Source organism: Macrosteles quadrilineatus, unplaced genomic scaffold (assembly GCF_028750875.1).
Source record: "Macrosteles quadrilineatus isolate MER2022 unplaced genomic scaffold, UCM_ALF_1.0 Scaffold_3__2_contigs__length_128488019, whole genome shotgun sequence".
Lineage (NCBI taxonomy): Eukaryota > Metazoa > Arthropoda > Insecta > Hemiptera > Cicadellidae > Macrosteles > Macrosteles quadrilineatus.
Window position 1 is genome coordinate 286,703 of NW_026542596.1, and position 15,325 is coordinate 302,027.

The 15,325-nt window shown below is 35.0% G+C and overlaps 1 protein-coding gene across 1 annotated transcript in view; it reads right to left on the reverse strand.

The window, feature by feature from the left end:
• The window catches only part of LOC128990431 (nucleolar transcription factor 1-like), a 158,479-nt gene that overhangs the window by 106,874 nt on the left and 36,280 nt on the right, over window positions 1-15,325 (reverse strand). Inside the window, exons 9-10 of the mRNA XM_054412793.1 lie at window positions 7,027-7,121; window positions 241-424 (exon numbers count right to left, since the gene is read on the reverse strand). Of these exons, the coding sequence (XP_054268768.1) occupies window positions 241-424; window positions 7,027-7,121 (279 nt within the window). The remainder of the gene's footprint in view (window positions 1-240; window positions 425-7,026; window positions 7,122-15,325) is intronic.

Here is a 15,325-nt window from a genome sequence, read left to right on the forward strand (position 1 = left end):
TAACTGTTCCTGTAGCTGTCTCATAGCTTAGTTGTAAATATTATTTTGATTAATTTAGTTTTAATTTTTAAGAATATTTCTAATTTGTAATAGAGCTCGTCCCGCGCACAGGTCTTTTACGGCCTATGCGGGACTATTGTTCGTTTTTTTGTATATGTATATATTGTAAACATTTTTTGGAAATAAAGCAGATTTGAATACAAGATATACTTTAAAAAATTAGATACACAATATACGTACATGCTGAACTCTTTCTGCGTACATCTTTTTTTGATCATCCGGCAATTCTTTCCACATGGAAGCAACTTCCTTCATCCTGTTTTTTGGTTCTCCATCAACAAAGTGTTTGTCTTTGTCTTGGAGCATCAGTCTTGAAAAAAGGCTATAAGCTGAGTTTGGAGGCTTCTCAGGCTTTCCTGCTAACCTATATGTAGTGAGTGTAAACATTAGTAATTCATTGTTATTTGATTGATAGTAAAGTAAGTCATAAACAGTTTACAGTTAACAGTTACTGTTAAAATAAAAAGCTAAATATATGGCTTAATCTTTATTTATGTACTGTGGAATGCAAGTATGATGTTTTTTATGAAATATTTATGCATTATTTTAATACATTCTTTCCATCAACTCTCTCAAGACAACATACTAACTGTAAGTGGATTTCTAATGAATGTGATAAATGTGATAAATTTAGTTTTATTTGGATTTAACAAAAGACTATTATTATTGAAGTACAGTAGACTCCCTCTTATCCGGACTCCTTGGGACCGAGGCCAGTCCGGATAACGGGTTTTCCGGTTAAACAGACGTCCCCAAAAACTCGTTAAAACGGACTGTTTACTGTGATATTCGACTTAAATTTATGAGAGCATTGTATTTAGACACGTGATCACTGGTCTCAAATCTTTCCCACGAGAACAGTCGTTTCAGTACCACTCACTTCCTGCCGATCTAGTCCGGTTAAACCAATGTGCTGATAAAAATTGTCCGGTTAAAGAGAAGTCATTTCCGCCGAGTGTAGTCTGGTTAAACCGATGTCCGGTTAAAAGGTGTCCGGATAAGAGGGAGTCTACTGTATTGCTTTATATTAGCTAGTTCTATAAAACTTTAATATTGAATTTCATTTTGGTTCTTTGCTGAGATTTTTAAATTTGCGTCGTCTGCATATAAACATAAATTACTATAGGGAACAGTCTGTAGCACATCAGGAAGTCCGGTTATGTAACATAAGAACAGCAAAGGACCCAGAATCGATCCGTGTGGGACGCCACATGAGACCAAACATAAGTCCGATGCTGCGCCCGGACTTCACTTCATAATAGCATAATCCTGGAAACTCTTAGACAAGAAATGTTGACAAGAATACACACAGGTCACCTAGGAATTACTAAATGTCGACTTAGGGCCAACAATAGTATGTGGTGGCCGGGAATGTCACTCCCGTCCTTGGGAAAAGGCAGCGATTGATCTCTTCAAACTCGAAGGAACATGGTTCGTAGTAATCACTGACTGTTTTTCCCGTTATTTCGAAATAGCTACATTAAAAAACCTGTCAACTGCTGAAATAATCGAGAAATGCAAATCTGTTTTTTGCCGTCACGGTATAACAATTGAGCTGCGGTCAGATTGTGGCACACAGTTTGCTTCCAGATACACTGGTCTTGAAAACACTGAATTAAAAAAGTTCGCTCAAAGCTATAACTTTAAACTTGTGACGAGCAGCCCAAGCTACCACTAAAGTAACGGTACAGCTGAAGCTGCAGTCAAAATAGCAAAAAGTGTACTAAAGAAAAAATACCCCCGCCGCAGCAAACCTGACGCCTAAGCGAATTTCCATTTGGCTGAATTGATTTTCAATTGATCTATTTAAATAACATTAGGTTTAACGAGTACCTAGGTTTGCTGCTACAAGGAAACTAATAAAGTGTGTGTTTTAAGTAAAATAATTATTGCTTAGTATAAAATGAATATATTTGCCAAGTTTGATCAAAAGATATCCATAAACAAGCAAACTACAACATTTTACAATATTCTCCATAAGAATAACATGGGAATTTTAAATTTACCATTTTTTTATTTTTCTCCGTAACCAATAACTGTACAAAAATACTTTGATATACTGAATTGTTTGTTTTTTTAAGCTCTTTAAGAAGGTTAGAGAAAAATTGGGAATTTTTGTGTTTTGAGGGTCAAAAGTGAGAAAAACCTATTTTTACCCCATAAAACCCCCCATAAAACCCTGTTCCCATGGTCCGATCATGCTAGATCGCGAACTCATTCAAGTTTATCCCGCCTTACACCTTCAAACCAAATTTCATCAAAATCGGATAAAAATTACTCAAGTTATCGTGTTCACGGACACATATATATATATATATATACATATATAAAAATTTGAACGAGTGGTGTTTTTGGCCTCTGGGGACATCAAAATGAAAAAGTAAATCGGTCCCGGGCCTAAGTCTTACCATGAGACCTACGGTAATAGCTACTTCCCTATAGGGAAATTCGCTAAAAGAAGATCCATATTTAGCTCTCCTGACTTATCGCAATACACCCTTATCCACAAATGGATACAGTCCTGCTCAACTAATCTTACTAATATTATAAATGTGAAAGTTTGTGTGTTTGTTTGTTTGTTTGTTTGTTTGAAGTTCAATCACGCATAAACCACTGGACGGATTGGGCTGAAATTTGGCATGATGATAGCTTACATTCCCGATTAACATATAGGCATATTCTTATCTCAAAAATCCTTTCGGGCTCCGCCCCAGTGGCTCTGTAATTCCCCATGTTAACCTTATGAGTATTCATATTTAAAGGGAATTAAAGAATTTAGTCAGCTGTTTCAACTAAAAAAGTTGGTTCTATGATATGGAAAAGCATTAAAAAGTTATAAGATTTACCAACAGGGCGCAGCACTATATTTTTTTGCATTTATGAAAAAGCTAATTTGAACTAAGCAGCAACAAAAAACTGTGATTCGCAATGAGAACTGTCAAAGTAGAATTATTTACAGTTATGTTTATGTTTTTCATTTCATGAATAATTTGTGATATTTTGCGAATTGTTGATAATTTATTTTTCTCTATTGTTAAGGTTAAGTGGTAGAACAATGGCTATGGTAGATGTGTAATACTATAGAATACTGTAAATTTAAAAAAACAAATTTTATCAATCTGTGTCCTCCCTTATTGCAAATGCAAAGCTTGAGTATAACTGCAATAAGCATTTTATACTTATATTCCAACCCCGTACGAAGGACGGGTACTCTGCTAGTATACAATAGATCATTACGAGATAACCTGCCTGTTTTACCTAAACAACTTGAAATCAAACCCGATCTCTCTCAACTAAAGGAAAAAGATACAGAGCATCTTACAAGAGAAACTACAATAGACGCTACGCTACAAGAGAACTTCCATCGCTGCATGTAGGTCAAAAAGTATATATCCAAGACTTAAAAAGAGAGGGGATTATTATCAGCTTAGGACAAGAACCAAGGTCATACTGGGTTAAGACAGGAAACACTACGTTGAGAAGGAATCGACACCACCTTTTGACTTACAAAGGTAATACAAGCAAACAGAGCAATCCTATTCATCCATCAAAGATACAATGCCAGCTACTCTGCCATTTACTACTGTTACTCAAACCAACTCATCCCTATCAAATACTACTGAAAAAGCAACTACTACTCCATCTAGAACAACCCAAGATTACAGTAAATCTTTTTCACAATCAACAACTCCCAATCAAGAAGCTGCAATTAAAAAATCATCAAGAGGCAGAATTATAAGACCAACCAAACGATTTCCTGAATAAACTTTGAAAAAAAAAACTCAAAGGGAAAGATGTTCAACCTCTATGGTTATCTATATATTAATTTGAAACTGTTTTTCTTTGTGACAGCTATTTTGAGAGAACGGCTGGGCGTAGAAACTCGGTAGAGGTGTCTAAAGAAAGGTCCTGGTCTGTAGATGAGCCATAAAAAGAGAAACATGGAGAATTCCCTCGGAGCTCTGCCCCAGTGGCCTTTAAATTCCCATCCCATGTTATTCTTATGGAGGAAAACGAGGTTTTTGTCACAGCTAATTTGAGAGAACGGCTGGGCGTAGAAACTTGGTAGGGGTGTCTAAAGAAAGGTATTGGTCTGTAGGTGAGCCCTCAAAAGAGAAACGATGTAAATTTCCTTGGGGCTCTGCCCCAGATGCCTTTAAAGTTCACTCTGCAATTTTGTTTACAATTCGACCATATGGATAATTTTACACTACTTTTAATGGACCAGCTGTTAACATTAAAATTGTATTCAAAGGTCTACTGAAACTGTAAAAATTAAATGTTTACATTATTATTTATGATTTTAAATGGATTCTCCACTGCATGGCAAGTTTTTTATAGTTTCAACAAAATGATGAATTTATGATACGTTTGAAATGTTTTGTTCAAAAATCTATGCTTTATTGCTCTTAGAAAATTTTAAATTATGAAATAAGTGTGACTTATCAATTTCAAAGGAACATATAACTATTCCTTATTGGGTTAGCTTATACATATTGTAAGGTTGGCACTTGCCTTTTTTTCCTACTTTCAATCACCATTTATTTTTAAATTCCAGAAAGAACACCTGAGATTCATTTATTATAACAGTTTTTGATAATCGGGTTGTCATAGATGAGTACCTTGAGGATGAGAGCTGTGTTCAAGTTTTGGAATAGACTAACTACGGAGTCTATGGTTTTGGTAAAGTAGGTGAACTAATGTCAATTCAGGTATTTAAAAAAGATGTGTACACAGTTTACTTTGATTTTTTACTTGCAGTTTTTTACTTTGATGTACACATGTAGCTAGGTTGAACAACGCATCTAAACCTCACTACATACAAAACATTCGGAAACACAACAGTGTCATCACATCTCATCGCATTTGCATAATTTGTTACCAATGCTGGACTAGGTTATGGATTTGGTTCCGCAAATGTTCAAGATTTGTGATAAAATTTCCTACAATTATGGTTCATTCCAATCCACGAAATACATGCACAGCTTTATGTGATTTATATGGCCAAGGCAAAACTACCCCATAAGTTAATGAATTATCAAGTAAGAACAGGATGATTAAATACATGGGTCGATGTGGCAAGAGAAGGATTTAAAATTGCTGAGATCAAAGTAAGAATGTTACTGCTTTCTGGAGAATCAGATATTTTTATAAATACCCCCGCCGCAGCAAACCTGCCGACTAAGCAAATTTCCATTTGTCTGAATTGATTTTCAGTTAAATATATTTTAATAACATTAGGTTTAACGAGTACCTAGGTTTGCTGCTACAAGGAAACTAATAAAGTGTGTTTTTGAGTAAAATATTGATAGCTTAGTACAAAATAAATCAATTTGCCAAGTTTGATGAAAATATATCCATAAACAAGCAAACTACAACATTTGACAATATTCTCCATAAGAATAACATGGGAATTTTAAATTTACATTTTTTTAAATTTTCTCCGTTACTAAATAATAATCAAACAAAAATACTTTTATATACTAAATTATTTGTTTTTTTAAGCTCTTTAAAAAGGTCTAAAGAGAAATCGGGAAATTCTGTGTTTTGAGGGTCAAAAGTGAGAAAAACCTATTTTTACCCCATGAAACCCCCCGTAAAGCCCCGTTCCCATGGTCCGATCGTGCTGGTTCGCGAACTCATTCAAGTTTATCCCGCTTTACACCTTTAAACCAAATTTCATCAAAATCGGACAAAAATTACTCAAGTTATCGCGTTCACGGACGTATATATATATATATATATATATATATATATATGTCTATATATATATATATACATATATAAAAATTTGAACGAATGGTGTTTTTGGCCTCTGGGGACATCAAAATGAAAAAGTAAATCGGTCCCGGGTCTAGGTCTTACCGTGCCACCTACAGTAATAGCTACTTCCCTATAGGGAAATTCGCTAAAAAAAGATGAAGATTTACTTATAAATCCGGATACAATCTGAATGATTTTCCTAAAGCAGATGGAATTAGTGGTTAGTAATAAATATTGACTCTTTCCGTAACATGATAGACTAATTATATGAACTCATTCTCCCATATAGTGAAAGTGGCTTTGGTATGAAACAAACTCATGAACAAACAATTATAAGACTCCTAAAAAACCTTTTGGGCAACCTAAAGCGGATAAAAAGAAAGGTAGGAAATATTGTGTTAAACGAATTCATCAATCATGTTTTTTAGGGAACACAATCGTCGTACTTATTATTGCTTATCCTCCTTTCATATAACTAAGATTTTAATGACTTCACTCTATCGAACGCAGTTAGCTGAATTTACATAAAACCTCAAGATTAACCGTCGATTTCGACGGGGTTCCACTAGTTTAATTATTATTTCACCATATGTTTTTATTTACTTTCTTTAATAATATTGTCTTGTATTTGTGTCTTGATTAAAAACAGTTTAGTTTCTTTTGATCTTTTAATTTTTATCTAAATAAGAAATAGAACAGGTTTGTTTACTACGAACTCTTTGAGTTTCTTCTTAAATTTTTCAATATTCTTTTCAGACTATATTTTTTAGGTAAATGCATAAAGAATTTATTTCCCGAATATGTTGGTTTTTTCTCGTTTTAAAATTTTATCGACCAATTCAGGAATTGGCTTATCACTAACATTAAAGCTATCAACATTTCAATAAAAAAAAACACACCTCAATACCTTCCCTGTAGCAGGAAACCTAGGTACTCATTAAAATTAATGTTATTTAAATAGGAAAAAGATATGACCATTTTCAGGGAATATTCTGTAGAAATCCAGCCAGGTAAATTGAAATTCGCTTAGTCTGCAGGTTTGCTGCGGCGGGGGTATTATAGCTTCTTTTAGTAAATTCAATTACACTCAATTAAAAGTTATACCACCAGAGTTGTTTCTTCAATTATCAATTATCAATTCTTGCGCCTGAATAATTGACCAAAAAACCTACATAGATGTTTTAACTGTTAACAGTACATCACCTGTCTAGTATGGACTGTTCTTCTTTAGAGATGACAGTTTTGTAGATCAATGCAGGTTTGTTCTCTTCATCTCCCTCTTCATCGTGCAAATGTTCCTGATTTGTAACAAAATCATTTAAAACACAATGATACATTGTTTCAATAGGCTACACACATTATAATTCTGCTATTTTGTGTGTTTTTATCAACGATATAAACAACTCATGGATCGCTGGCTCAGTGTTGGCCGCGCGGTCCGGCGTTCCCCCACTCTCTACTGGAAGAAGCCGGTGCAGCCCATGCACTCGCCGTATTAAACACACCTTTTTAGATGTAGATGCTGCTCTGTTTAAATATGTAGGGATGAAAAATTACTAATGCATGCCAAACTCTTTCTACAATTAAAAACTTAATGTATGTTTTCTTTCTTGCATAGAATAACCCACTTGAACTCTTTAAAACTACAAATTAACGATACTTGATTTTAGATGTTTTTCGCACAACTGATATGACTAGTTCAAAACTAAACATGGTAAAATAATAAGTAATTGCAAAGAATGGATATTAAGTACAACATTTAGAGGTAATATTCGATGTATGAATGAAAAAAACATTAAATATTTTTGAATAAAATAATTTTGGTGAGTTTCTGTCGGAGACCTATGTTAGGCTTAAACGTGATACTTTTTTGTTTAGCTGAGTGGTGGCAATATATTTTGATAAAAAAGGACACAAATAAACTTAATCAATTGCAATTCATGGGTGTCTTCCTCAAAAGAAATATTCTCGACGTATCCCTTAAAAAATAGTGCCCACAAGGCCACAAAATAGGAACACGCGGCTACAAATTGTCTTTTTGTGTTAAAGTTTACTTTATGTTGAAGCTGACTAATACATTGTAAACGTACTTAACTACCTTAAAACATCTTCGTGTGCCTTAATGAGCTTACCTTTAGTTACATAATCAGTTAGTTGAGTATAATAACTCAAATTGCCCTTTTCTTTTTTTAGTTGGGATTTATTGCACAAGATGTGAATAGTACATTATGTCTAATGAATATCAACCCAACCTACTATCATAACCCATGGTGTTGACTGCCCTCTAAGAAAATAAGCCCGGACGCATTTATTTCATTGTGCATGTTTTACAATGTACAGTTTTAGTTTAACCCTATCAACAAAATAAAAACAAATACATATTTCAGTTAAGTTAAACATGCTGTAACGAGTTAATGAATCACTTACTCGGACAAGACACCTTGTTTATAAACTATTAGATTAAGTACTTTACACGTGAAACGAAATACCACTGCCTTTCTGTACTATGTTGGTGCTGTTGTAAGCGAAACAAGACCATTTTAAACACATACTTAGCGTACAATTAAAGATATTGATTCATTTTAATCACAGTTTTAAAAAAACCACACACTGTTGTTACATCAAACAATTGTTGAAATGGGTGACAGCTAGCATGCACGTGAGGTACGCCGCCGCTATCTTGCCAGTAGAGAGTGGGGGAAGCAAGACCGAAAACAGCGCCCGCTACGCCACTGAGAGCGCAATCCAGTAGTTCTTTACATCGTTGGTTTTTATACATCTCTTTAACCCTTTGAAGCCCAGCATCCGATATCTTGGATGTCATGAGTCTGTCACTTCATAATTTCCTATCATCCAATATTGGCTTATCATTAATTAAAGACTTTTTAGATGGCAGGAATCTCCTTCTAATTTCAGAAAAGTCCAATTTTGTATCATTTTTAACAAAAAAAACTATGAACGAAATAAAGCCTACAATCTACAATATTTGTTGATAATAATCAACAATGAAGACAATGAACAACAATGAAGACGCAAGAAACTATGTTAGACATGTCATTGATAAGAAAATTAAATCAACTCTGAATGTCAAAAATCATAAAAACGGTTTTGATAATGGAATTAAAATCATAAAAAGCATTAAAGAAAAATTAATTAGTAACCAATGCATCATCACTAAAGCAGACAAAGGTCAGTCAATAGTAATTTTGAAACTAAGTGATTACAAAGAGAAGGTTTTTGATTTTTAAAATAAAAATGACATCCAAGAAATTAATTCTGATCCAACTGACAAATTCCAGACTATATTAAAAACAACTCTAAACAGGACCAAACACATCTTCGATGGCAAAAAGTCCAACCACCTTAAAATGATTAAGCCACGAGCACCGGTACTAAGAGGACTGCCAAAAATCCACAAAGACAGTATGCCCTTTAGACCCCTAGTTAATTTTACATCTGCACCTTCCTACAAGTTAGCTAAAGTTTTGGATAAATTACTCCGCACTCATATAAGGCCCTTATTAGACGAGGCAGCCAACTTGCGCAGCCAGCCGGGCAGCCAGTCGGCCAGTTAGTCACTGGGCATTGGTTCTTATGGAGCTTATTACACGAGGGCAGCCAGTTGCACAGCCACTGTTTGGCTGCCGGCTGGTTGCCAAGCCCGGCGACCGCACAGGCAACCACTGCCTGCTCGGTCTGGTCGCGCTCCTGTGTAGCTTACGGATCTTATTACACTGGGCAGCCAGTCGCCTGCTGCCACACATCAGTAGTATAATATCATCACTCGTGGAAGTGCGTTCATCTCTGCCGGTCACATCATTGTGTGTTGTTTTCCTCAGTATTCTTTTGGTGAACAATGTCGTCTGATTGTAAAGTGAGAGTGAATGTTGTAGCAAACAACGAGAATAGTGAAGTGAGTGTGGTTGGAAGTTTCAATAAATCTAAAAAGAAGAAACAGGGAGATGGCTCTAAAACTACTGCACCAAAAAGGCGTCTCTCCCCAACAGAACTGTTCCACCAACACTGTTCCACTGTCAACAAGAGGAAGAGACTGGCCTAGTTTGTAATTTTGTGGTGGCTGCCCTGTGGTTGCTCTACTGGTTGCTACGCTAGGCAGCCAGGCAGGCGACTGGCTGCCCGGCTGGTTGCGCAACTTGGCTGCCTCGTCTAATAAGAGCCTAAGATTTAACAACAACCACAGCCTCAAAAACAGTCTAGAATTAATAGATTTTACAAGAAACATGAAAGTGGAAACCAGACACACAATTGCTTCGTTCGACATTATTAATTTATATACTAATGTCCCGATTCCAGAAACCCTCGACATAACCATGAATAATTTGTTGCATAATTCAGAACTTAGCCCTGAAGCCATAAATGAAGTAATAACCCTTCTTAAGACGGTCCTAGAGCAGAATTACTTCACTTTTGATGATAAATACTTTCTACAGAATGACGGCTTGGCCATGGGTTCACCCTTATCAAGCATTCTCTCCGAGATATATTTGAACCATTTCGAAAATGAACATATTTTTTCTCATAACAACAAATTTGCCAACAAGATATTGTTCTACAAAAGATATGTGGACGACACAATTGTACTATTCAACGGTAATGCAAGACAACTTAATTTATTCAACAACTATCTCAACAGTATTTCCCATAACCTCAAATTCACATTGGAGATCGAACAGAACGATTCTATTAATTTCTTAGATTTGACCTTATTAAAAGACAATAACAGCTTCAAATACAAAATTTACAGGAAACCCACGGCAACTGATCATACGATACACGCCACTTCTAACCATCCCCAATCCCACAAAATGGCTGCCTACAATAGTTTTGTAAACCGACTATTGAAAGTTCCATTAACGAAAAATGATTATGACAACGAATACATCATTTTAAAACACATTGCAGTCACAAATGGTTATCAAAGTAATATCATAGATAAAATAATCAGTAAACAGAAATCCAGAACCGTTAAACGAGAAATTGATAAGTCTGATCATAAGTTTGTATCAATTGAATACGGCAATGTCCTCCACTTCACTATTAAAAATGAACTTAGGAAACAAAATATCACCCTGGCATGCAAAACCTCAAGCAAGATAGAACGTCATTTGAAAACGAATCGGCGTAATAATATCGATAACAACTTGGACAACACGGGTGTCTATAAAATAAATTGCAATGATTGCCCAAGAATGTACATAGGGCAAACTGGTCGTTCCTTTAGAACAAGGTTTAATGAACATCTCCCTAAACCTAAATTGCATTCACAGCGTTCTAAGATTGCCGAACACCTGCAAAAAGAAAACCATTCCATAAAAAGTTCCAATGGAGGATTAGAAATTTTACATAAATGCAATAAAGGCCCCGTGATGAACGTCCTAGAAAGCTATGAAATTTATAAAGCTTTCAAAAAATCGCCAAACGATGTGTTAAACGAAAAACTAACTTTCAATTCCAACATTCTGTTCGATCGCATCGATTCATTGAACAATAGAAATAGTGACAAACAGCTGATCACCCCCCTCCCCCAAGGCCAAGGTCAACGTCTCCAGGGTATCGGCTAACATGAATCAGTCAGTCAGTCAGTGTACCGGTCCGCACAATGATGTAATCACTTTTGTTTAGGCCGGCCAAAAAACATAATTTTTCAATGTTACGTGTAAATATAAATGTTTCGTGTGTCAGTGTATGTGTATATATGTACTTCAACGGTGACCAATGCTATAAACAGTAATTAACAAGACAGAAAATTTGACAATGGGGCTGTTGGCCCCGAAACTATAGTCATTTTAAAAGACGACTTGGATTGAGGACGTATACAAGGTATTTAACCTATTATTATTATTATTATTCAATCCAGGAGGCAAACATGGATAAATTGATAATAATGTATTGGCCCAATTAGACCACTCAAAATTTTTTAGGTTTAATCATAGATGAAAATCTCTGGCATGGGATAATCATAAACAATTTTATTAGAATAACATTCAGCAGCCTTTGACTTATTGTGCACTTTGACAAGTTTATTAGGTTTGTTTGAATAAGGTTCAAGCAGCGACATGAAATGTGCTTGATTTAGCGGTGGATGGTAGAAAATATATTGGGCCCAGGTATCTTAATAAACATTCATACAACCCCATTTCACCATATATAGGTAGCAGAGCTTTAAAAAAATCAAAAATTAAAATTAAATATAAAAAGGGGATTAGGACGTGTCTCAAACCGGCAAACACTTTGTTCAAACAGGAAACCAACCGGCAATCAGGAAGGCCACATGTGGCGGCCGGAGCACTGAGCATGCATAACTAGATACGTTAGGAAATGGAAATTAATAAGATTCAATTTACAACAGCATAAAATGAAATTTTAAATTCAATTTTGCACAGAATATTTTATTTTCAAACTAGAATAAAGAAAACTTTATTTTTTTAGGGGAAATTATACAGCAATTTGCGGCATTATATTCTGCTAGTAAAGACCTTTAATTTGATGTACATGTCAACCTATGCTTCTATTTAAGATTTCCTTCTGACTCCTTACGGGACGTCCCCATGATGTGACAGAAAATTGATATTTCCTTGAAAAAGTAGATTTTTAGGTGTGGTGTTGATGTACCAAATTTTATTGATTTATCTGTTGTCGTTTAGTTAAACCGGTCCGGGACTTTTGGGACAGTCTGTATATCACATTTTACATTTTACAATATTAACCCATTTGCACAGTTTTATTTATTTACCAAAATTACCAGTATCACTGAAACATAAAAAATAAAAAAAATATACACTTAACTATTTTTTATGATGATTATATGATAGTATTTTAAAGCTGAAAATAATAATAAAAAATTATATTTTTATATTATTTTGAATTTTGTATGTATATTTATATGTATTTAGGATTAGGATATGATTACACTATTTTATATATTTCTCAAAAAAATAGTTGCATACCTGCCTGAAAAAATATTAGACTATTTATTATTATGTTTTATAGTATTTTATAGCTGAAAATAATATAAAACATATAATGTACACAAAATTATGTATTTTATGTGTATATGTATATGTATTTAGGACACGTTTTTACTAATTTTCATACTTTTCATAAAAATAGTTAAATAGCAGCCTGTATTACGCAAATATGAAATCATTCAAGGAATGTAATATTTTAATGGACAAATTTAAATATTATATGTATATATTGTAAGTATAAATGGTTCATATTAAAAAAAAAAAACCCTAATTTTCCAATTTAATAGCTGACGTACTAATACGTCAGCCGTGATACTGAACATCACTAAATTGACGTACTGGTACGTCATCCGATGCAAATGGGTTAAAAGGTGAACACATTTATTTCATTTTAAATCACTCACAAGTTCGACATCCAACCCAAAAAGCAGTTTATTATTATTATTATTATTATTTTATTATTTTATTATTTTATGGCCAGCATTGGACCACTTAAGTCAATATAATGGTCAGGTTCTTTTTAAATTCTGTCTCTTCTTCTTGTCCGCCCAATACTTCTTCATTCTTTCCGACCGTTGTTAAATAAAAATACACCTTTAAGCCGAATGAGTTAAAACGATTTTGAACCAAAACTAAATATGTTAGGATTGTAGAGTTCTAAACTAAACAAAACTAAACTTTTTGTAGAGTTCAAAATTCCTACAGTATTCAATCTATACATCTTTCAAGTTCTGGTTTATGCTAAAAATAACTTAAATATGTTTCATACTAGGCAAAATATTCATAATCATTATACCAGGGGGAGGGGGAACTTGGATATACAGTAGACTCCCTCTCGTTCGGCCTCGGATGGTTCGGCCGGCCGCCTGGATAGAATTTTTTTTTTTTTTATTGAGGTTATCTTATCTGACTTCCGTTTTAGCTCTAGTTCACTGCACACGTGTTCACTGTTCAGTACAGTACCGGACGTTCGTGTGTGTACATTTACAGTAGTTGTTGTGACTTTGCTTAGTGAACTGATTTGGTTGTGTTGTGTTTACTGAACTTTACTTTATAAGTGACTGTACGTACTTTACATTATTATAAGTGCTAAACGAAAACGTACATTTTTGACAATGCAACAGCGGTTGCAAGCTCTAGAGAGAATAGACAAAGGTGAATCGGTCCAAAGTATTTGTACAGATTTGGGGGTCGGTAAAAGCACCGACCAATGACTGGTGTCGAAACCGAAAATCGATCGAGGATTTTTGTACGCAGATTGAATCGGAAAAAGCTCTTTCATCACGTTGCACTGTAAAAAAACCTAAAAATGAATTGGTGAACGATGCTCTTTGGGTGTGGTTTATGCAGGGACGAAGAAGTGGTTTATGCGGGAACGCCGATCAGTGACCCTATTTTAAAGGAAAAGGCTGTTATCTTACATGGTAAACTTGGAGAGGAGGGGGAATTTGTGGCAAGTGAAGGATGGCTTTCCCTTTGGAAAAAGAGACACGGTGTACATCTTCTTGGAGTGTGTGGTGAAAAGCTGTCGGCAGACCCTGATGGTGCAGCTGAATTTTCAAAAAAATTTGAGCAAATTATTGATGACAAAAGCCTAAGCCCGGAACAGGTTTATAATATCGATGAAACGGGGCTGTCCTATAAACTCTTGCCATGGAAAGCAACAGAAATGTCTGCCCCTGGGTTTAAGGTCAGTAAAGATAGGATCACAGGGGCACTTTGCTCCAATGCTTCGGGGACGCATAAATTGCCCCTTTTTGTAATCGGAAAATCAGCAAAACCGAGAGCATTAAAAAACTTGGACATATCAAAAATACCAGTGTACTACCGGGCTCAGAAGTCTGCTTGGATGGACTCGTATTTGTTTAAAGAGGTTTATTAGTGAGTTCGTGCCTAAAGTAAAAAGTCGTTTGTTTAGTTTAAAACTCCCTGTAAACCCACTTCTTGTTCTTGACAATGCGCCTACCCATCCGGATGAGTTAGAATGTGATAGTGAGTCTGGAATAAAACTAGGGGTCTGCGGGTCCCCGATTTTTTCGGGTCGGGTCGGGCCAGCGGAAGGCCCGAGAGACCGGGTCGGGTCAGAGATTTTTTCGGGCCAAGATCGGGTCGGGCCAAAAAAAAAATTATTATTTTCAAAGTTATAATAAATAAATAAATATAGGATGGAGAGGACACAGCTAACTCACCTGATGAAAGGTTGCAGACGAGTCAAAGAACACATAAAATCACACACATAATATACTTAATATTTCGCCTCTTTCAGAGGCTTAATATTTCAGCCTCTGAAAGAGGCGAAATATTAAGTATATTATGTGTGTGATTTTATGTGTTCTTTGACTCGTCTGCAACCTTTCATCAGGTGAGTTAGCTGTGTCCTCTCCATCCTATATTTATTTATTTAATCCAAGCTAAATGCTTTTTCCTAAAAACATAACCTCAAAGTTATAATAAGTAATTTTCAAAGAAACACTCTTATATATATTATTACAGAGGAATTAAAACGTTAAAAT